Below are 24,110 nucleotides of genomic sequence, written 5' to 3'. Positions count from 1 at the left end.
ATGGAAGGTCCTTTCACTACCAACTATTCAATCCCTTTTCCTATTGTGAGGTATACTTTGGCATCTACAAAAGAAAATAATCTTAAGGCAAAATGTGTGATTTCTAAAAAAAAAAAATAATAATTTGAATAAAAATAGATATTGTAAGCACAATTTTTTACATTATTGTAAAAGTCCATAAAAATATAAACCCACTATTAGTCTGCTGACTCTTTACAATATAAAAAAAGAATGAAAATACTGTGAATTAAGTGAACTACATGTGTTTGATTAAAGAATAATCATGTTGATAGAAGTCAATTATTAATTATTGTATCTTACCATGAGTTTATCAGTGACAATTTTGGAAGGAAAGCAGAGAAAGAGCTTTATGGAGTTCATTATTACTTATTAAAATTCTGAATAACAAAATTACCAAAATTAGACAAAGACATACAAACCTCTCAAGAACATAGCTGCAAAATTTCTGAAGCCTAACTTGCAAACCTATGGCCTGAGTTTGCCATGTATCACAAATTAAGTCCACCAACACTGACAAGTGCTTCGAAAAACTCCACTAATCCTCTCTGAAATACCAACAGGAATGATGTCTTGTGAAACACACACACTTTCCATGAGAACATCTTCAGATTGTTATTTTTTGGCCACACTAGCCACTGCCTTCTTTGCTGCATCCTCAAGGTCATTTGCAGATGTGATGGGGAGTCCACTTTCATTCAGAATACGCTGGGCTTCATGAACATTCGTTCCTAAAAAAAGAACATTGACTAGAATTCGTAATTAATATTAATGAATAAATTAGCATCTTCTATGAAATCTCTAGGAAAGCAGTTAATGCTTCAAATTGCACATCAGTTCAGTTTAACAACAGATTGAATGAGTGGTTTAGACTGAGTTGAGAAGAAGGAACTCTTAATTTCAATGACAATTTAGACAGACAATGCAATCTGGCAATAGCACTTGCATCCACAAGAGGAGCTTTGGGAGGGTCAATCCACCATCCACCAGAGTCAGCAGGGACATCCAACAAGAGCAGTGGATAATGGGTCACGTATCAGGCCTTTAAGACACGCAGAAGACTTAACACATTTATTAGTAACAATCAGCTACAGCTCATCAGCAGTTAGTGAATCAACAAGAACTAAAATTCACCCATGTCAACTGAAAGCTGCAAAAGGGGCTATTGAAAGTCAAATATTTGGGTAATCCTGAAAATCTAACTGGTTTCGAGTTGCAAAAGGGGCTATTGAAAGTCAAATATTTGAGTAATCCTGAAAATCTGGTTTCGAGCTGCTCTAGGGTTCTTTTTGCATTTCTGATAAAAGGGGGAACAGAGATCTCTGAAGCATTCAGCATGACACCGTTCCCTCCTCTGCTACTGCAAGTGCTCCATTTTTTACATAAAGAACTCAAATTTAGTTAACAGACTAAATGCACAGTAAAGGGGGAAAAGAACCTTATAAATTTAAAAAGATATGTCAGGAAAGCATGTTTTTCACGTGTATAAGACAAGTGCATTGCCCTCCCATTTACTCCAGCTCACTCTTGATGGAAAACAAAAGACAAACAGAAAATGTAAATTCTGTAGCTTTCCACAGCAAAGCCAAATAACAGTTTTCATCACTGATACGGTCTGCACCACAGAAGAACTTGGAGTCAGATATCCTACTGAGGAAGGGGAATCCATGCTTCAGGATCCCACACTAGTCCCAAGCACCAGACCCTGAGCTGATCCTCTTTAGGATAATTTCTAGCCCCCTCCTCCACATCAAGTTTCTTATTATTTGCCATGTCAAAATGGTAAATTATTTTGTAATTCCTAGACCTAGCAAAATGAATTTTAATTATATTTGGAGATATACACTAATTACACCCTTAATTATTAACCAAGCAAGGAGCATTCTCTTTAATAAGCAACATCTGGAATGCTCCTCTTAAAGGGTGATTTTGGGTTTTTGGCAGAATTTATAAAATGTCTGAAACTGTACAGCAGAAGTAGAAAAATTCAGAAGTCTGTTTCATCAGTGTGCTCAAGTCAGGATTCCCACTCCCAGCACTGAGAGAGGCCAAAGCCATGTCTGCCACAGCAGGTCCCAGCACTTTGTGAGAGGAGAGGCAGGTGTCTGGGAGAGGAACGTGGGACCCCATCTGCTAGCTGTTTCAAAGCCCTGGTAGAAGAGGTCATGCTTCCCATCGATATGCAGAGGACACACCGTGGGACTTGTGTAGAAGGTCAAAGACATCTGAAATCTCTGACAGAAGGGGGATTTGGTTGCATAGTAACATCCAGAACTGTACAGGACTTTTCCTACAGAAAAAAAATACAATATCATGGGCAAAAATGAACATACTATTTGATTTTTTCCCAACCATCCTACATAAAGTAATGTGGAAGCTGCTGATTGCCAGTACAGAACTGTATAGGGAAGTCAGAAGGCATTAGAAAACTTCTCTTCTCTGTTAAGCTCCTCACATTTATACAGCAATTTTCACCAAGGTTTTATCTATTATTTAGATACAAGTGTGATAAACATTTAAAACAGTCAAGATTGTACTGATCTCTCAAATAGGATTCTATAAGACAAAGTGTTGTAGGGAGAAAAAAATTGAAAGAGGGGAAAAAAATTCCTGGAAATTTTCCCACAGAGAAAAATATGATGCTGTTTGTGATAGCCATGTATTTAAAACTAACTTTTGCTCTTCACTAAGTGGCCAATATTAATTTACTAACAGGTCAGAGTGGGAGCAATACATTGGATCTGTTCTGCACTGCATTGATTGCTCTACACACCACTTGTCTAACATGCATTACAAAATCAATACAAAACACAGTCCACCAGGAAGGGAGGGGGGAGTTTATGCAGACAAATGAAAATATGAAAGCTTAAAAAAATCTCACTGCAGTCAAAAGATTAAGGGCACACTTTATATTTATTAAATAAAATACTGTCCTATAGGCAGGCCATAGAACTAAACATACTTTTCAGCAAACATTTCCTTTGCTGTAATTTTCTTTTTTTAATGATAGTTTTTTATCCCATTGTGATAACTATTTTAGATACATGGAGAATTACAGAAATTATAATGAGATCTTGCTGAAAGCAGAGGTAATAAGAGTGGTAAATTTAAATATTCAGAAAACCCTGGAAACATTTAAGAATCTACAAAGGGTATCATCTTATTGCAGTCGATGTTAAAATAAACAAATAAATAATCCCAGTATTCTAACATTAACCTCCTGCCACTGGATGGTGTCAGAGAACTGTAAACAGAATCCTATACAGAGACTATCGAAATAACCTGTCCTTTACCTACACTGTAGCCACCTGAGAAATGGTGAAAATTCACAAGATTGAAAGCTACAGGGCTTTTGTTGTTGTTGCTGGAGGGGTTTTTTTGTCATTGTTGTTAATTTGGGGGTTTTTTGTGTGGGTTTTTTTGTTGTTGTTTTGTTTTAAATCTGATTCCTATTAAAGGAAGGGTTTCCTGATGAGAAAAATAAGTTTTTCCTTCTGACACATATTACTGTCAATGACATTCCATGGAAAAACAGGAAAGATAATTTTATCAGCAGATACTTTCAAGCTTTTTAATTTAAAATATCCTCCTTCTGAAACATGGGTTCTGAAACAACCTCTCCATCTGTGCACATGCAATCACTCACATTAACACTTCTACTGCCTTGAAATCTCTGCTTTCACCAGCAAAGTGAATCTATTCAACTCATTACCTAAAAATCCTAGTAATAAATATTCTATCTAAGCGTGTTTCTATAAATTGTAAGATTACACTAGCACACATCGTTACAAATGAGTCAAGAAGACTATATAAGTTGAACAAAAACAAACAAATAAAACATCCCCAACTATACTCCAACAGAATTTAGTGATTTATTCACTTGCACTGTCATAGAATCACTAAGAGCAGGCTAAATTTCCACTGTTTAATGCTGATTGCTGGAGAGGATGCAATGCCCTTTCTAGCTTTTCAGGTAAATACGAAATAATGGGAGAAGACACAGTTACATAGATTTGTTACATCCTAAGAAATAGAAGACTAATGTAAAAAATAATCTGATCCACCCAAAAAATGTCAAAATATTTCACAATATGCAGTGTGTCTGACAATATCATTGATGTGAACACATTGTGACCAAGTTACATTATCACTAGCAATGGTTCTGTTTTGATATGCTACACTGATGAGCATATTAAGAGACAAATCTCCCCTCCCACCCCAGCATGGATACAGGTGATGTCATTTCTGCCAGCCCACAAGCTGGAAACCCATACCTGCTCAGGTCTCAAAGACAGAAGTATTGGAGAAAAAGAGACAAGGTTTGAAGTTCATCATGAGCAAACATTCAGTCAACATTTGATTTGAGGTTTGACTAGGGGTAAGCTTTAAGTCATGATTTTAGCTTGGGTATCCATGTAGCTGTTGGCTTTGCAGTTGAAAATAAATCCACTTTCACTGCCTACTTATAAGAGACAATTAAACCTTTTCTATTCTGTTCACATAATCTGCCTTTTTTCTATCTTAAACTTTTCCTAAAGAAGATTTTAATCTCCTTCTCTGCCCTATGTTTACATCCAAATTGGGAAAGACTGAAGCACATTTAAATATGTGCTAAATGTTTAAACCCAAGATATCTAAAGAGGTTGATACAAATACAGTTCTAAAAGTGATTTTGCAATACCCTGTTCTTCTCTCTTCATAGGCAATTTGGGATGGTAAAAATCACAGGCATACATACTAAACCAAGTTGTGAGCAAGATATACAGACTTGAGCAAAACTGCACTTGCGTGTAAAAGATTTCTGAATATATTAAAGAAATCATTAAATTCTGAAGAACACAGAAGGTGGTGAATCACATGGCTGAAAATCTAATAGGAAATTTTGGATTCAGACATTTGAATAAAAGCCAACTTGCTCCTTGCTGCGTTTCAACATACTAAGTCATTCTAATTCCTCCCAATTCTTCTTGTCCTACGACCAGAGAAGCAGAGAATTAATTTGTTGAAAGAGAATGTAAAATTTCTAGTATAGGAAGGAGATTTAATTCAAAATTCTTTTTCATTCTTTCCTCTTTTCATCTAACTCTGAGCTACATAAATGAGAAACAAGTTTTGGCTTCCATTCAGGGCTCCTAGTTAGTTTTCACAAAACTTAATTGAAGTACATTACACTTTAAAGAGGAAAAAAAGCTGCATAAAACAGCAGACGTTAGTTTTCTACATCTGTAAAGGATAAAATTTGGAATATGTAGTTTCTCCATTTGTCCGTGAGCTTTTTAAACAACAATAATCCCGCGTCTCAGCTGGTGAGTTCTTTACTGATAAGGCAAGTAAATACATGTAATTATAAAGTTACCATTTTCAAAGAGGAGAGTAATCCTTTCTTTATCCACTGGTAAAACAGCTTGTAATTATTATACAACTGAGAACAAAGATTTGTCCACAGAATCCTGCTAAATCAAGACAGATTTGACTGATTAAAACTCTAGTCATCAAGACATTTGTAATACAGTGCATGTGGGCAAAGAGTCTTTAAAGTGCAGGTCACAAATCTGTTACATTGATGGGAATAAACCATGAACCTTCTGTTGGAAAAATGTTCAAAATGAAAATCCAAAAAAGTGCTTGTCCCTTTTTCTCCTTTTAAAGCGTAAAATGTTATTGGTGATGTTTTAAAATCTTGGGTAGCCTTATTACTTCCACAGTACTCATTATTAATTCAAAATCCTCACGTTTGGATAACCCAGTGTGAGTTCAAAGAAGAACAACGAAGATGATTAAGGATCCAGAGGGACTGATTTCTGAGTTAAAGATTAAAGGAATCAAATATATATATATATATATTGCTTGGTTGAGTGATTAAGGACACAGAGAAAGCAGGAGTTACATGCTATCAGTTTCTAAGTACATCATCTGAAGGCTATAAACATCACAGCTCTTTGTTTAGGATGAATTGATGGGTAACACTAGGAATAAAGGAAGGAATTAAAAACCTTTTGAGATAAATATGCAAAACTGAAAGTTTGCTGTATTATACCAGGACAGAGTTTCGTAAAGAAAATGCGGTATCACCTAGATAAAGAGTAAGCAATTATAGAAAGATGACCAAGAAAAGATGTTTGCATTAAAATCTGTTAGACATTCTGATAGGCCTCCGTGGATGAAGCAGCACACAACTCCCATAAAGGTCACAGGCATGAAAGGAACAGGCACCATGGAGTCACCTCTGCGGGGCTTTGTGCAGCCCCCAGGCAGAAGCTCCCCCGCTTCTCACCTTCTCCCCTAGACAAACCTCAACAGTGCAGTAACACCAGGACTCTCCTCATTCAGTCCAGGGACTACTTTACCTCTTGCAATCTCCCAGAAATCACATTAAAAAAACCTAATTCACCCTTACTTGTGTACAATCACAGTACTGCAGAAAGCTGAAGAAAACCCAGTGGCAGACCTAGCAGACTGCAGGTTAAAACAAGCAAGCTGATTTTCTTGTTTCTCTTTTACTCAAGTCTCAAAGACTGCCTAAGAAACAACTTGCAACTATCTTGTTTGTAAGGAAAAGGAAAAGCTTTTCCAACATCTTTGTTTAAAAAATAACAGCTGTAATAGTCAAGCAAGTCTTTTGGTTCTGATAAACTTTTTGCTAGCTGTGACAGACAGGAAAGGTTTTTACCCATGACAAAAAGCTATAACATTGCCTAGATCTGATAAACAACAAGATTCTATATTATGAAACTTTCTGGCTTCTAACCAACACACATCAGTCTCTCCTTTATCCATATGAAACTATCTGCTTACTCTACTTAGTGGTGCTACATCATCCAAAGAAAATTTTCAGAATTTGTTTCTAAAATCCATTTGAAAGTATATAAATTTTCCTACACTTGCTACAGCAAAAGGCAACCCATGATAAACCAAGAACACACTCTGGAAAGCATTCAAACCCTGCACTGCAACACACAGCACAACTTTTACAGGACAAAAATGTGTCACAGGCTGCGGGTAACCCGATATGAACTATATATAATGTGTAATGTAGCAAGAGAATGGGTGAGAAAACCCTGCTTTCTCATGTACCCACCTACCCAAAGGGCTTCATGGGTAACCTGCATCCTCATCAGTCCTAGTGACTTTATTTATTGAAAAGGAAGAAGTCTGCTGTAGTAAGAACAATTTTTTTCCTCCTCCTTCTACTGTAAGTGTTAAAAACCACCTTACTGTTTTGTATCCCAGGTACATCAAACGATGGATTTCCCCCTTTCACCACCAATGCTGAGTGACAGGACAATTTTACCCACTTGTCACACACCCAAACACAAATATAAATGTTTCTGAAGAACAGGTCTTAAAGAAACAAACAGAAGAAACCCTCTTTTTTCCAAACCTACTGAACAGAAAAAAATGTTTTAAGTTTACCAGAGTTGTGCTGATTTCAACCAAAGCACTTTTTCGTTCAATGGCAGAGGAAGAATATCCCTTCCTCCTTCAGGGTACTTCTCAGAAACGAGAGAGAGAATTCCATATCCACTGCCATTAAATTAAAGCCAGTAATTGGTGCTCTTCCTTATCTCTTTGTTACTTTTTTGTTTCTAATTTAACAATGTTGGATGTACTAAAAAAAAAAAAAAAAAAAAAAAAAAAAGAATATTCCTTACCATTATGAAATCTTCAGGTTTTTAATGGATTTTAGCTGGATTGGATACTTGGACAGAAGAACATGTTATAGTAATCTCTCACAAATACTGTTTCTAATATCCTTCTTTTAATTGTGATATTGGAGTAAATTTAAGAAAACTATACATTGCTGCAGGTGTAGCAATAACAGAATTGCATTCAGTAAAAAATCGTTTGAAAAAGAAATACCTTCCTGTAAATAGAAACTTGCATCAAAATAATTTTATTTGCATTGCAAATCTTACAAGCAGAACCATAGTGCCTGCACTGCAAAATTTCGTTGCTTCAAGTACCACCAGGGACCAGGGATAAAGAAATATGTATTGAAAGAGTTTATTGACTTCAGGTCATGCTATGGATGAAAAATTGGACATATTCTTATTGTGTGAGACTAATTTGTTTAGAGCTTAGAGACTGAAGAAAGCCACAGTGGATTACTGCGCACCTGAGGGATGATTTTCGTCTGAAACCATCAGCACTCACCTTCCAGTCTGACCACCAGCGGTACTTTCAGCTCCAGCTCTCGGCAGGCTTTGGTGATACCATTGGCTATAATGGCACAGTTCACAATCCCACCAAAAATGTTTACAAGTATTGCTTCAACCTGTAGGAGAGATGGAATGGAATAGAAATCAGGTGAGTTTTTCTGTTTGTCTTTTGTTTTGGCTGTTTTTTAAATGAACACAGGTAAAAGATTTAAACCAGGGTACAAATTCCCCTTTGTCAAGCAGGTTCTCAATTATGGAAGGTACAAGCTTCACCTCTGTACTCGGAGAACTTGGTTCTGAGCGTGTTGTTTCTGTAGTGTGTAGCAGTGATTAATTGCCTTGGTCTAAACTGGCATGATAATTAATGTCATAAACACATTATTATGCAGAAAAGGGGAATTTCTACTGATCAGTATAAATAAAAAAGATTAAACTATATTTTAGGTCTTTTTAATGTATTGAATAATGATCAGATGTTGGATCTCAGAAAACACAGTGTATGAATGAATGGACATGCAATGAAATATTCATGTGGACACTTCACAAAACAATCTGGATATGCACTTCATCATATGCAGTACAGAGGAAAAGATGATACACTTGCCCTGACTTGATAAAGAGGAGTAAAAACCCCTTCTAATTAACAAGGATAGGCATGTAATGAAGAACATTCATTACAACAGATTAAATGACAATCTCAAAAAACTGCTATTCATCAGTTTCTGGAAACTAAAATTCCTGCACCCAGTTCACAATTAAGTCACCTTTCACAACATACAAGACATTAACACATCCAAGATGTTAATATGGTTTCCTCCACTTGGTAAGGTTGTATAATATTGAACCCAAGTTTCTATACCAGGCTTGCCCACTACGGCTAGTAAGTCCAGGGACACACCTTACAGATGCAGCTGGGCTGCTTCTCATTCCATAGTGGGGCTAATCCACAATGTTCAGGCTACTCTACAATAAGCTTCACTGGGTGTCACAAACAAGCTTTGCCAGAATGATGTTGACTCAAAAGAAGACAAGACAAAGAGGGGGTTAGGTTTGAAGGAATTAAATATCACTGGATTTCACTTGTGCATGATGTCAACCACAATTATGCTTAACTCATTGCACAAGATGAACGGATTCACCCTGCCCACCTCCAGGTAGCCCGACTCATACCAGCACCAAGAAAATTCCCTGCAGTCACACACGTTTATAACTCTGCACAATCCGGTTTAATATTTCTCTGCAGACAAAATGTGACAATTAACTCCTGAGATGTGCAGTCACACAGATTGAAAGCTCACCACTGTCAGTAATACTGCTGTCCACAATGCAGCAATAAAAAAGGAAAAAAAAACCCCAAAACTCAACAAATACTTTATTTCCCACAGGAAATCAGCTCAGTCCTTAAGCAGTACTCTAGATTGCAAAAACATAACTTACTATAAGCATATGCAGTGTTTACATTGCACTATCAAACTCCAGTTGTAAAACAAAGACGCAATGGGACCATCTTGTTGGCATCTCTCATCACCTACTGCTCCTTCCAGCTCTGAGACTTCTCACAGTGCCACCCGAAAGTGGACAGAACAGTTCCCCTCTGACCATACGGTACACAGCCCCTTTTTCTCCTCTCAAGTTTATTAAACACCAACTCTTTCATCTCATTTTCCAGTGCTGATGCTGCCTACCCCTGCTACTTGTCTCTTACTATTTGCAGTGGAGCCATCCAATTAAGATTTGCTCACTCTTCTGGGCATCCTGATACTATAAACACAATTCTCATGTGTCTTTTCAAAGCAAAAAAAACATCCCTAATGCTATATAAATAGAACAATAATTAATAATAAACTCCCTTAAAAAATCCTGATATACAAATTTCTCCCTCTGAAATTAGGTTTGATTATTCAGTATACATGACACCAACTGCTTCAGTTCATCAAAGTCTGCACAGTAACAGCCTGCATATGGGTCATGATACGGCTTCTTCATCACAGCGAGAGCATCAGAATGTATCAGAAGGAAATTAATAATCCAGTCAAAACACAACATACAATTTAATTGATTTTATAACTCTTTCTTATAGTTCAGACATGAGTCAACACTTTACTGTCATGTTAAATGCATGCATTCACCAGTTTAGGGTTTTCTAGATATTAAGTTGGGGATGCCATTGCAATTATTTATTTCACCTTAACTCTGTAGAAGCTGCCACCAGTACAACCTTAGAAGGTCCCTTCTCTGACTTGCTCCTACTGCTTGTGCGTGTGCAAACATTAGGAGGTAAAAACACGTAAAGTAAAGACAGAGCCCTTCAAACTCTTATCACATTTTTATGGTAAAGAAATGCCTATAGCAAAGCACTTTGATGTTAACACACACCAGTGATGTGTTCTATCAGCAGGACAAGCCACAGACACTGCTCAGCCCTTTCTAATACAAGTTCCTAATTCAGAGACATTGCACCAGACACGTGACAGATCAACTTAACCAAGTGTGTTTACATTATTAGAGCTAAGGAGGAGGATTTTATGCCCAGTACAGATATTTTAATTCCTAATGCAGACATTCTCATTTAAGGATCTGTTTTTCAGCTTTCAAGCTGAATTCTAATCAGGTCTTCTAATCCGTCAGCAGCAAAAGGAAAAAAAAATGTTGAAGGAAATTAGATGCAGCTTGGATAATTGATGTTTGTATGCTTGGCTTTAATAAAAATACACTGCTAAATTAGAGAGGAGTCTAAAAGGATTCAATCAATAAGAAACTGAATCAGGTAGAGAATTCAATCTTGGGTTTTATTGTAATCTTCCAAATAAGCCAAAAGATCAGTCCAAAAGATGCCGAGATTCACTTTAACTCCGCTGAAATTCGTCAGCGTTGTTTATATATGCTTCTGTAGCCTGACGAGATCTTCCATTTCCAGCTGAAAGAACTTTAACATTCAGACTCAGTAGACAGATAAAAAGGTTTTCACTATTTCATGTGCACAGAGAATGCATAATCTCTGTATTATTTAAGTCTATAAGAAAAATAAAATCCCCATTGTATACCAGAACATATTAACGTGCTCAGTATCTAGTGTACATGGAACATTTGACATATTAAAAGGAGGGTAAACTGTCTACATACAGGACAGTTTACTTGATAGCATTATTATTCTAATAGCCCTTTTTACCCAACAACATGCCTTATAAAATTATTTTCTATTTCAGTGACATTATTAAGGAAACTAAAGATAGCAGTGTATTCACAGGTTAGGTGCTTTGCATCCACCAAAACAACTGATAGATGTGAAACCACCATCAGATGTACTCACGACTGATTATGGACTGCTCTGGAGAAATAAGGGAACCCACAAGAAGAGACATGATCATCAACAGAGTTCACAACCAGAGTCTGCCAGGTCTAAGTGCCAATGGTGGGAAGCAAAAGTGATAACAACTAAGCGAGTGCTGCATTATCACGACCTTCACACTAGATACGGTATTAAATCTTTGCAAATGCTGGAATATCCATTAATCTCACAGCTCCTAAATTCTATATGCACATACATGCAGGGACACAGACATTTTTTTTTTCTCTTTATATAAAAAATTAAATATATTTATGCACAGTTATATCTATATAAAATCTATGTTGGTTTATTAATAAAACAGTTTTAATTTACAGTGACTTTTGTTAAAGTGAGCCTTGACAAAGTCTGCAATTCCATTTTGAATGTTTGGCACCAAAAAAACCCAACCCCAAGTAAGGGTAATTGCATTCTAACTGAAGTAATGGTGCTAAAGGATTACTGTTAGAATTGTATTGGATCACTGACATAACCCACAAGGCTGCCAGGTTCCACACAACTAAAGGTATTTTATATACAGCAGACACAGCTTTAGCGTACCTGTCTGCACCCTAAAAAACAGATATAGTATGTGTGCATTTACTATATTTTCTTCTCCCCCCCCACCCCTAAAATATTCTTAGACTTAACAAAATGCACACTGACATCTGATCATCCTACACTTAATACAGGCAGCATCTATAAAGCATTCCACCTTTCCTATAGCCCATTTATAAATCTATACACAGGACGTCTCGCTGTCTGCAGCCGCTGCGTTCCAGTCTGCTGAATATCCTTCAGAGTCCACCCTAACACCACAAATTCTACACGTAAAAAGAGAGAGAGGACAAAAACTTGACACTTGCAAGTTGTTATTTCTCTTTCATTTTCTACTTCTGTTATTACCACAGAACAATTACAACAGGTTTAGGATAACAATGTAGCGTAGCACTGAACAGTGGCAGATATTTCATACAAGGTAAAGCTCTGAATCTCACATAAAAGAGAAAACCAAACATGAATGCAAATTAACTTAGGCTGAGCTTTCATACTCATTTGAAGACGATCTAAAGTATGGGCAGCCACCAAAGAAGCTGTCTTGCTTTTCCATCCCTCCCCCTGCACATAAACACCCCTCTCCTGTGCTCATATTAGCATCTGAGCCATGCGGATGCCAAAGCAGCTCCAGGATCTGACTGACCCTGCAGACACATAAACGCTGGTGCTGAAGCGAGGAAGAACCCCCAACATGCTGTTAGACCCGGGATGAGGTAGGAATGTGTAAGACAACTGAGAAACCACTTTCCTAACTACTGCCTTTCAGGATCAGAATGAATATTAGTTATGTACAAAGAGGTGAGGCCAGAAATACAACTAGACAACCGACCAATAAAAATCAAACCCCAAATCACCAAGACCATGATTGTACAGCAGATCTCTTCTGAATACTACTGAAAATGTACACTGGAACATAAGTGGTTTTGTTTTGTTTTGGTTTTTTTGAATGTGTTTTAAAACACGTGTTTTAACAACATATTTCAGGATGGCTGACATAAATATAACTCAAAAACATAATTATTCCAACATTCAAATCCCTTTAATCAAGGTTTCCACTAGTGTATTTTTTGTTAAAAGCTCTTTCAAAAAAACACCACGTTATCTCATCTGATGACAGCAGGAAAGACTTGCAACAGTCTTCCCACTATTATCAGTGTCAGATGCACGCCTGGTGACTTTGTACGCATCTTTTCCCTTATCTGCGCACACAAATGCATGAACACTCACAAAGTAAGCTACAAATATTATTGTAAAATCACCAGTATAATCTCTGACCCTGCTGTAAATTGTTGCTCTGAAGCTCAATCCATTTATTTTAGTTGAAAACAAGCTATTCAGCAACTGTCAGGAACACTACATCTGCAGCAAATTAACAGCTACACTAGCAAAGAACTTGCTTACAGTTTGCTTTGATTGAAATCTGAAAAAAAAAAAATCTACCTTTACATTTCAAGCTAACCAAATTCATTTATTGACCACTCCTAACTCTTTCATCAGCTACAAGTGTACCCAGACTGTATGAAGCTGACTGCATTTGTCAGGTTTTCTTCTCCAGGATGCCACAGGTCACATCTACAGGGAAGACAGTAGGTTTGCATAGTACAGCCGGCAAACATGTTCCTGCGTGGAGGCTTCTAGCAATTTTTGAGGTTAAAACATGTAGCCTGTCTCCCAGTCCTTCTGGTCAGCAGGGTAATTTTGTGTCTGCAAAAACACATTCTTTTTCTGAACTAAATAGTTAAGTTGACGAAAAATAAGTAAGAAAAGCAAGCCAGCAGCATGTTGCCAGGCATTTGTTTCTTCTCTTCTTCCTTCAACAAATGCCAGTGGAAGGACGATATCTCACATCACTTAAACTCAAAGAATGTGGGGAAGCTGATATTGCAGGATGTTAGGACACAAGCTCTGAAGATGCAGATGTTGTATTCCCAGTTCATAAAGGGAAGGTAATGGGGCTGTACTTTGCAAGAGCTTGTTTCTCACAGAGCTGGGAGACTGTGGGAACCTTTACCAACAGCAAAGCATCAAGAACTGCTGCAGTTTAGGGATGTGCAAGGCAAGACACACTTACATGAACACAACTTTGCCAGGACTAGAGAATCCCAGGAACTTATATTTCAGTAGCTACAGGTCAGCAAGGAGCTTTCTCTTGTTCAGCTTCTTAGTGGCTACACATTGTTTTTATTAAGAAAGAAATCTTCAAGCAAGGAGAAAGGGAGTTTCTCTGTTACCTATTCTGGAGACACAGACACTAAGGCAGAGCAGTGAGGGCGTTTTCCAAACCCTTTGGAGATGGTTGAGTTTACCCAGATTACAAGTCAAATATTCTTGTGTCCCAGACAAAGACCTACTCTCTATGCTTGCTAAGAGGTAGGCAGCAATATTATGGAAAAAACCAAACCACTGGATAAAATGGGATGCATAGTTCTTTCACTTTAAATCTAATAAGGTGCATTTAATCCTATTATTCCATTGGTTTTTATTATTCATTCATTCAGAGTTTATAAAAATGTGTTCTAATGTGAAAGAAACAGATAATCTCCAACTCTCAATACAATGTAATAAAAACATAATAAAACACAGATGCCATACAGTTGTGCCTCCACTCTCTTCCTGCTCCAACTGGTAAGTCAGATACAAACATTTTTAAATGTCTCTATATTATTAAAATTCAGATTGCAAATCAAATGCAACTTTATTATATTTTTTTAAAAATATTACTCTAATCCTCTAGCTTTTTATATCAAACAGCATTCATGGTTCATTTGAAAATAAAGATTACACCTATTGTATCAGAGCAGTATGAAAAATTTACAAACATAAAACCAATTGCTTAAAATATCCACTAGAGGACAGTGCAATTCAATGTGGAAAAGGAATATAAAAATCCCCTTGGAGAGAAGAGCAGGGTTATCTTTTCTACATAAAGCCAAACTATCTCATTTTCCTTTATAAAAATGATGCAAAATATTATTTTGCCTCTTTGGGATGGAATTTTGAAAGTCTGAAGGTGATAAATTTAAGGAGGTTGAATCAACAGAAAGCAAAGCAAGAAAGCTTGCAGCCAGGTGAAGAAACACTGATACAATGCAATTTTGAATGTTTTTTACTATTTTAAAATAGGTCAAGGTTTAAAATTCACTAGTAATGCACCCTCACGCCACAGTGGGAAAGGAACACTGATGAGTCCCCAAAACAAAATTCAGATTTTTCTGTTTAGAGGGACTGGCTGACAGGTAGGAAAAGCAGATTAAGGATTTTATCCAACGCTGTTTTTTGGCCTGTACTCAAGGGGTTCCTGAGGAATGCAAATCTCACAGAGAGCAAACACCCTGTTTCTGCTACACCAGTTGTTGTATGTTAAGCTGTTTTCTTGAATGGCTTAACGTACTGGTGAGATGGCAGTACCTGGCCTGTGTACCGGCCCAGCACTGGACAAAGCCCTTTTAGCAACGTGACTCCCTTGGTGCCACGCTAAGAGTCCCAAACACCACATTTTTGGCAAAATCAAAACTTTATGAGAATCAAAACTCCAGTTTCTGATGTGCTAAAACATTCCTCCTACGGTCTTCAGTCTTTCCTGCTTATAGCAAATTCAGGATCTAGAAAAGGATACAATTTCACTGGCTTTTGCTGGTTTGAAAATGATTCAGCAACAATCCTCTGCTGATTGACCAGATCCTGGTTGCAGCCCTTTGATGGGATGAGGAAAGCATGCTGGTGAGCAGGGTTCTGTAGTGGGGAGAGCTCTGGTGCCCTCCAATACCAATGCTCTCAGGATGGACCACCAGGAACATCTCTGTCCTGGGATTTTGTCTTACTCTTCTGTGGCACTGACATAATAAAAATATTAAAGGCTCAGAGCTCATTAAATTAATGATACGAGATGAAATGAGGACTGGCAGATTATGTACCACAGTATGGTGGCATTTGAAACAGTCCCTGGAGACCTTTCTTTCCCCAGCTGTGAGCAGTCATGTTTTGGGAACAGAAATATTCCAATTCTAGGCACACAGTCTCCTTCAAATTCCAAAATATCATGGCAGGCAGCAACATGACCTTGGGAACCTTCATTTCAATATTACTTTTCAGTGAGGCAAGTCTCACATCGAGTCATGTTTGGGATTGTTTCCTCATCTGCAGGACACGCACTGTGCACACCCTGAGCCCCGGCACAAAGACATTCATCACAATAATGCCATCGTTCCTGTGGAGCCCTTGGTATGTGATCACACTTCAAATGTATTTAGGAAGATGCAAACCATCACATGCATTCTATGTGTGTGCTACCACCTGCCATCATCAGCAGGTGCTCCTGTCCAGGAACCATATACACCATGTTAATACAGTTCAGAGTGTGAGTTAATTAATCCTACTGCAGAATACAGGCAGAGCAAGCGAGTGCCTGCAACCACACAGGCATGTTCTTTCACTGATAGGAAGCACAGATACCTCCTAATGTAATCCTTATTTATGTTAATAAGGGACAAGAATAAGGAAAGAGAGGGAAAGAAAAACGTTGAGAGCACAAGGTAGTATTCTGAAGCATATTTGAGAATGAGACAACAGCTTTTAGTGTTGTTTTGGGACAAAATGCAGCTAAGTGCTTGCTAGAACAATGACATTTTTGGTGTCAATATGGGAGGATTGCTTTTCTAGCAGATCATGGGTACAGGAATAAAAGTACACAAATTTGCTCTGACTATCCTTTAAGTACCTGAGTTTCAGGGAGATCAAGCCCTGGCACTACAAAATTAAGGGACAACGACTACCTACATAACCTCATATTGCAAAAGTGAAAAAAACACATGATCCATTCTTCTGTGTCAGATGAGGGTACAACATTTCAGATTTCTTTTAATTTCCTCTTTGTGCACCCAGAACTAAAGGTAATTGCATGCTTAGGTCTGATTTGGGGCATTTTGTTTTAGCAAAACCAAGATGTACCCATGCCACCAGTCTTGTAGACATACTCGTTACACACTAGTCATTACGTGCTTAGGGAACTGATGCTATTTGACTGATCCATATTAGCATAAGTTAGAGATACTCTCCAAATCCACTCACCCGAGATAGTCTATACAGTAGCATGACTGCAAGTATTTCTTCCACAACAACTGCAGAAAGTCTATTAAAATTGATCCAATATTTGCTGAATTTTGCCTCTACACTTCAGATTAATTTCTCAAAGGCACATAGTACACCTTCTCCAACATTTTTAGTGTCCGAAGTTCAAATTAGATTTCTGCTAAACAATAATCACCTCTCTGAAAAATAACGTAGCAATGTGATCATCAGTTAAGCAATGTGATACAGCAGGTAGCATGTGTTTCTTTTATTTCAGCAACATGCTATGCCCTGTGGTGCATCTGTGTACAGTTTCATCATGTTTTATGATGTGTTAAAAGGCAAAAGGCCAAACTATTTAAAATAAATAAATTCCAAAAAATGGAATATTCCTTAATAAATAACTCAAAAAATTGAGTATTTCTCAAAGGAGGGAGTACCTGGAGAACATGGATATATGATCAAAATGGAACTGCAGCAGTAGACAAACCACAGCATGGGTTGCTGTTGGATGAATTGTTCAAATATTAAGTTACACCAGTCAGTGCATTGCTGTGTGTTATAGACACTTGACAAATTAACAAAACCAATGATACTGAAATGGTAATTGTTTTTTGCAACACTGCTACACCTTTCTATAAAGTATTTGTCAGTGGCTACTTTCAAAGCAATGACTAATGCAAAACAAGTTTCGTCAGGTCTGTTCTAGGTCTGGCAATTTTTAGACTTCCCTGTCTGCACAGTAAAAATTGTGCCCAGAAAAATCTCAAGTACAAAATTAAAAGGTCTTTTTGTGAGCATGCTTGATGCTTACACTTTTCTTAAGTTATAAACAAACAAAAAAAAGCCCCAAAACAAAAACAGGAGTCAAAAAAAGTAACACAACCTTGAAAAGAATATCCAAATGAAGCATCAGAAACACTTTCCACAGACGGGAAAACAAAGTCCTAAAGGAATGGCCACGTGTACAAAACTAACAATCAAAGAGTCTGATGAATATTGCTAATTCCCAGGAAGACCTAAAAAAAGGGTAAGTCAATCATTGTGACTTTGCATTTCTGCTCAGAAGAAAAAGAAAATAAATAATTCTTAATCTTTAAAACAGACTTTGATTTGCTCCCCATATTGAAAGCTGGGAACTCACTCATGAAGATTTCATCTACTGTTTAGAGAAGGCACAGGAATCTGGGAGCTGGAATTTTAAGAGATACTCCACATGTTGAAACACTGACACTGTAAGATTTCACAGCAACACAGTCATCTGTGATTTCTTTTTCCCATCATTACATGTTAAACTCTACACCTTGTTTTAGGTAAGGGACAGGCTCAACTACCACTTTTAAAACCATCATGGCAAGGCATTTATTTCCTGAAGCCAACAGTCATCAAAACCTATCTTTATTTCCTCTTTAGAAGTAGCCTTAGAAACATAAATACTGTATTTATCTAGAGTATCAAAATACTCAGCGATCGTATCCATCACAAGGGAGAAAAGAAGCGAAGAACAGTTATTCTTGTGCTCTACAGGGACTTGAGATCTTCCTAGTTTGTCACCTGAGAAATATCTCTGACATGTATTCCCCATGCAGAAGAGAATTAAATGCTACAGAAGCTCCTATCTAGGTCACACTGTTTTTCTTACTGAGACAATGGAAACTTTTAAAAAGGAATTCTGTACTTCAAGAAGCTTAATTAAACTATAAAAATGCATTGTCATGGGTACAGAACTGCATATACACGTCTGAAATCTCCAAATAATTAAAACTTGTTCTTTTATGGTAACATTGTAGTCATCAAAAACATGAATTACTGTGCTCATTAGGTTCCGAATTACTATCGCATAAAAATCAGCTAACTATTAACATGTAAGTAAATCAAAATAGAAATAGTAAAACTGAGATATGTATGAAGAAAAGTGATAAAGATACTGAACAAGCTTTGTATACAAAAAGACTAAATAAACTAGGACTTTCCATCGCAGAAAAGGAAAGCTGAAGGAGGATATACAGCAAAGACTGCAAGTAGTGAGAGAAAAAAGGAACAGGGTGCAAGGATTTTGTACCTGCTTCTGGGTAACTTTATTTCTTAGTCCTTAGTTCTTGTAATGCCAGAGATGGTGAAAATACAAAGGGGATCCTTTCACTGTTAGTGCCACATGATATTGTTTATGTCAAAAGCTTACATGAATTGAGGATATACAGTAACAAAGTCATGGAAGGAAAGCCACCAAACACCCATAAATGCAAGGATATCAAACATCACTAGAAAGCAAGGAAAATGTATCAGGAAAGTACCCTCACACACTTGTTGTCTTCTTCTGTTCTTCTCTAGGATCCTCTTTTTGGCTACTACTAGAGAAAAAATATCACATCAAGACAGATCCCAGTCTTACTCGACGCAGTTACATTCTTCCATTAAATCAAAACATATATCCATAATTTCTTTATCACACCTATGCACCCACATGTCCAAATGAAATCACAAAATAGTTGATGCTTGAGTCATACGTTCCTGTATCAGTTTGAGTGATTACAAGTCCGTCTAATCTCAGTTACCACTTATTATCATTCAGGTATGTGGCACCTGAGAAGCAATCAGAGTGGGTGATTTTGATTACTTCTCTTTTCATTGTAATACAATTAATTCCTTGATCTTTCTTAACCTTTCAAGGAAGAGAGTCCAGTCAGAAGATGGGAACTGAAATTCATACACAGGTCTTTGTCCACATAGGAAACAAGCCTAAGGATAGTTTAAGTATGCCCTCTTCCTCTTGCTTCATTAAGCCAACTCATTAAGCCACGGGTGCTGAGCCAGAGGGCTAGTTCCTTGGGATGTACCAAGCCCTAGATAGAAGACAGCATAAGTAGAATTACGATGTTTTCCTCCCACCTTGCTAAGCTCAGCTTGCAACATTTCCTTCCGGCAGAAGGAGATGTGAGGTAGATTATTCCCCACCAGCTCAGAGTCTTTCCCAGTCTGCACCAGCAGTAGGTGACTATCAGGACTTGCTACCACCTAGGCGTTACTGAGAACTTTTGCTCCAGAAATGGCTACTTTGGCATTATATATTAAAGACATTCAGCTCAGAACAGGACTGCTGAAAGATGGATAATGATCTTTATCTTCTGCAAGGTTTATATAAAGTAATTTAAACTAAAAAAAAGTGACAGTTTAAAAATTAATGACCAGTAATAACATCCCCGCAAATAGGACGCTAGGCTAAGAACTGTATTATTGCAAAATGGGATGACTCAGGAATTGACAAAGTGGTTCTACGTACTTCTTGGATTGTCTTGCTACTTGCAAAATCATAAAATGCAATTTAACATTTTTTCCTTATAACAAGAAAAAAATTTGGTCTGACTCTTTGTCAAGTACAAATCAGTGATGTCACTTTATTCCTCCTAATAATTTAATTTATCATCTTCATTTTCAGTAAACTTTTCTTCAGCTATTTTCTGCATTAAAAAAGGGAATCACCTTCTGAGAAATAATTATTCGATAATGATCTACCAGCCACTTTTCACAAATTTATCGAAGCATCTTGTAATAAAAATAGAGCTGAATGTTTTAACCACAACCCCAAAGTGATATAATCAGCAAATCTGAACTGTGAAAGAAGTTACAGAGCTACATTAAGAAACAGATGGAGTGAGCATAAAACAATCACAGATAAGCCACCATAAAGGAACTTAACTTTAGATTAATCAAGGTTGAGATGCTCAAGGCAGCCATGGGGAGTCATACACATTAAAATTAACAGGAGATGCATGTAAATCACAGTCTAATGCTTATAGCTCAACCCACTTCTGTACAGAGCACCACATGGAATTGTAGGTCTCCCTGTTAACCAAACTCCCTTGCTTCACAAGTGATTTTGCAGTATGGATAAGGAAAATATATGTCTCAAAAAAATGGCTTTCCTAGATTCCTGCTAACTTCAGTGAGAATTAGAAAAATCTTATGAGGATTTAAAACTCCCACATTAAATTGCAAAAAATGACAGAATGAATGTGAAATGTACACAGTCATAACACTTGAAACTGAGCATGATGAAAACAAACAAATGGCCAGCAAACATACACTTATAAAACCAACCAACCATCTATCACACAGCCAAAAGCTGTCACTTGGCTTCAGTAGCAGACTTTTTCTGAATTCTGATTTTCTGCAGTGATCAATACTGTATTGTATTGGCAAGTTAACAGTAGTTCCTTAGTGTAGGAATCCAAAGATACAAATAAAGAGCCAACTTCCAAGCAAAAACTATTTCAGAACCTCACTATATTTCAAAACTCAATTGTAATATTTAACGCTAAGCAAAGATAAGTCTAGCAGTTTCTCATCCATTTTGATCTCAAAATCAGATAAGCAAGAGTACATCCAAAGCAGATTACTTATTCTACAATTTGGGAGCATGAAAGTGAAGTTACAGGTTTATATCTTCTTGTGGTGACTTTATTTTTCATTTCACTGCTGGATGATCCATGGAAAGGAGAAATTTCCCATTGTCAGAATCTATTTCATCACCTGAGAAACACCCTTTGTTCTCTGATATACACAGTACCAGGGACCAATCATGATCTGGGCTAAACTGCAAAAATAAAAGTGAATTCAAAGTCTATATTTCAAAAGAAAACAATACAAATGGTTATAAGCAGGGAAATTAATGCAGGTAGAAACAGTTTAATGCATACATTGCATGTTGTTTTTGTTAATTACTTTTGAAGTATTTAAGCACAGTAGTAGCTAAAGAGAATTTGAAAGAGAAATTACATAAAAACGTTTCCAAGTGGGTGTTTCACGCTGAGCCACAGTCTGCCATAGCAGTGCTGATTAATCAGGAGAGTCTTGCCTTCGCTTTCAAGGTCTTTAATGGCCCACCATAATCTCATTCCCACCTTTTCTTTCCAAGCAGCAACAGGGTAGGTTCCTGCCTAGATTCTGTCCTGTCAGTTGATGGCAGCCACCAGCCAAACTTAAACAGCACTTTGTCATGTCTGAAAGAAGCTTTCCATCAAGATTCTCTCGCGCCACTTCACTGACACCTTTTAGTCATGACATCTACAACCTTCCAAAAGCCTCATGGACTGACAAAGGTAAGACACTTGGCAACCTGAAACCACTGTGATATAGCAGCTTTCGGTCTCCATTTTCCACCTGGGACTCTTCTGGAGCCTCTGGGCACAGGTTCCTATAATGGCTTTAATCCAATTAAAGCATGAATGGAAGGAGAGAGGAGCAAGACCTTGCTTTTCCCTTAATATTACTTACCTGTAATACAAAGTCATCTCCTAAGATTGCCAGCTCTTGGCATTACAGACTTGGTTTTTATGCTGTGTTGATGCACTGTCTGGCACAATGAAATCCTGGTCCATCAAGAGCCAATACAAAAGGAGAAATACTACCAGTGACAACAGCAGCAATGACACTGGACTGTAACAGCAAATTAACCTAATCCAGCAGCTGCAAAATGACAGTGGTTCCACCGAGAACTAGGATACTGGCCCTGAAAGCAAATCCACATGTGCTTCAAGATATTGCCTTTTAATTCACTGTAGCTGCCATTTCAGTGCTATAATTCACCTCCCCAGGAAAGCACTTGAAATGAGCGCAGGCACTCGCAGCCGCCCGGCACAGCGATGTGTGGCTGTATCCTCACCAGTGCTGGTCCTAAACAGAGACAGATTTTAGCCCTGGGAAGCAAGCAGATGACACATGGAGGTATGCTCATAAGGTCTTATCCATGTCTTTTGAAAGGGATAGGAACTCAGTGGCTCTCAGTGATGCTTGCAAAAGAGATAATGGACAAACTGAACACATTTGCAACAAGTCCCTGTTCCAGAAGGCCCTTCTTTTTTGGGTGGAAAACATCACAAATACATTTTTGTGAGATGTCAGTCCAAAGTATTCTACCACATTTGGTCTTTAGGGCACCAAAACACAGTTGAAGAACTTTAACTGAAGAATGGTTTCTTGAATGTATGATGTGATTTGATAAAGCCATCTACCAACTAAGTGTGGACACACACTAAAAAACTCAAGCTGAGTACTTTCCAAAAGCCAAGATACCCTGCAGCACTCTCAACAGCTCTCACCTTGCTAACACCTTCCAGTGTTTACAAGAAGAAAACGAAAGGACTCTGGTTTGCTTCTGCCTAATTAAAACATTTTAAAAGAATTTAATTACAACATGCCAAACTACACAAATGTAAAGATCTTTCCTACAGAGAATTAGTGATGAATTGAATTATTTTTTTTTCTTTTTAATCAAACTGTTGGCAAGCAGTGTGGGTTTCCTGTTTGTAAACAGCCAAACGAATGCTAAACATATTTATTCACAACTTGACACAAAATACAGCTCTGTAATTAATCATTTCCCTATCTAATTCAGACAAAATAAAAACTCAAACTTGTACCCGTCTCTTATTATGAAATAGTCAGTTACACACACATGAGTAATTATCTAAATTATCAACTATCTACAGATGCGCGGCTCTTTTCAGCCCAGACAATGGCATACCCCCAGTGCATGCTGGTAATCTCACACACGTTCACTTATTCTTTGTTTTAAGTGGGAAAATCTCCTTACATATTAAATAAGCTCAATCATGGGCTATTAAAACTATTGTTTCAGGTTATCTATTGATTGCAGACTTCCCTATCTATATTCATTGCTAAGATGCCAGCCCTCTTATTAACTGCAAAATGCCTGCATGAGTGGGTAAAATGTTAAAGGCCATGGGTTAAGACTAATTCTGTAAAAATAAGGTAACTCTTCAGCTGTGAAAAGTTGCCATTGGAATTAACTGCCTGAAATCCTGTCTTATTTTGAAAACACAAAGGCTGAGTTTCAGGTATATATAAAAAAAAATTATTAGAGCTTATTTAATTTCACAGTCTTAAATAATTTGCAAGAATAGTTTGCTTTCCATATCAACAGATGTTTCGATCTGAAAGACTGTATGATTAAACTTCCTGTA

The 24,110-nt window shown here is 37.4% G+C and overlaps 1 protein-coding gene across 1 annotated transcript in view; it reads right to left on the bottom strand.

The window, feature by feature from the left end:
- Window positions 1-307: 307 nt before the first annotated feature.
- SUCLG2 (succinate-CoA ligase GDP-forming subunit beta) overlaps window positions 308-24,110 on the bottom strand; it is a 99,980-nt gene continuing 76,177 nt past the window's right edge. Inside the window, exons 9-10 of the mRNA XM_029086613.1 lie at window positions 8,173-8,293; window positions 308-749 (exon numbers count right to left, since the gene is read on the bottom strand). Coding sequence (XP_028942446.1) covers window positions 634-749; window positions 8,173-8,293 — 237 coding nt within the window. The 3' untranslated portion in view covers window positions 308-633. The remainder of the gene's footprint in view (window positions 750-8,172; window positions 8,294-24,110) is intronic.

Source organism: Antrostomus carolinensis, unplaced genomic scaffold, assembly GCF_000700745.2.
Source record: "Antrostomus carolinensis isolate BGI_N321 unplaced genomic scaffold, ASM70074v2 scaffold15818, whole genome shotgun sequence".
Classification (NCBI taxonomy): domain Eukaryota; kingdom Metazoa; phylum Chordata; class Aves; order Caprimulgiformes; family Caprimulgidae; genus Antrostomus; species Antrostomus carolinensis.
This window is presented reverse-complemented; position numbering and strand designations above follow the sequence as displayed.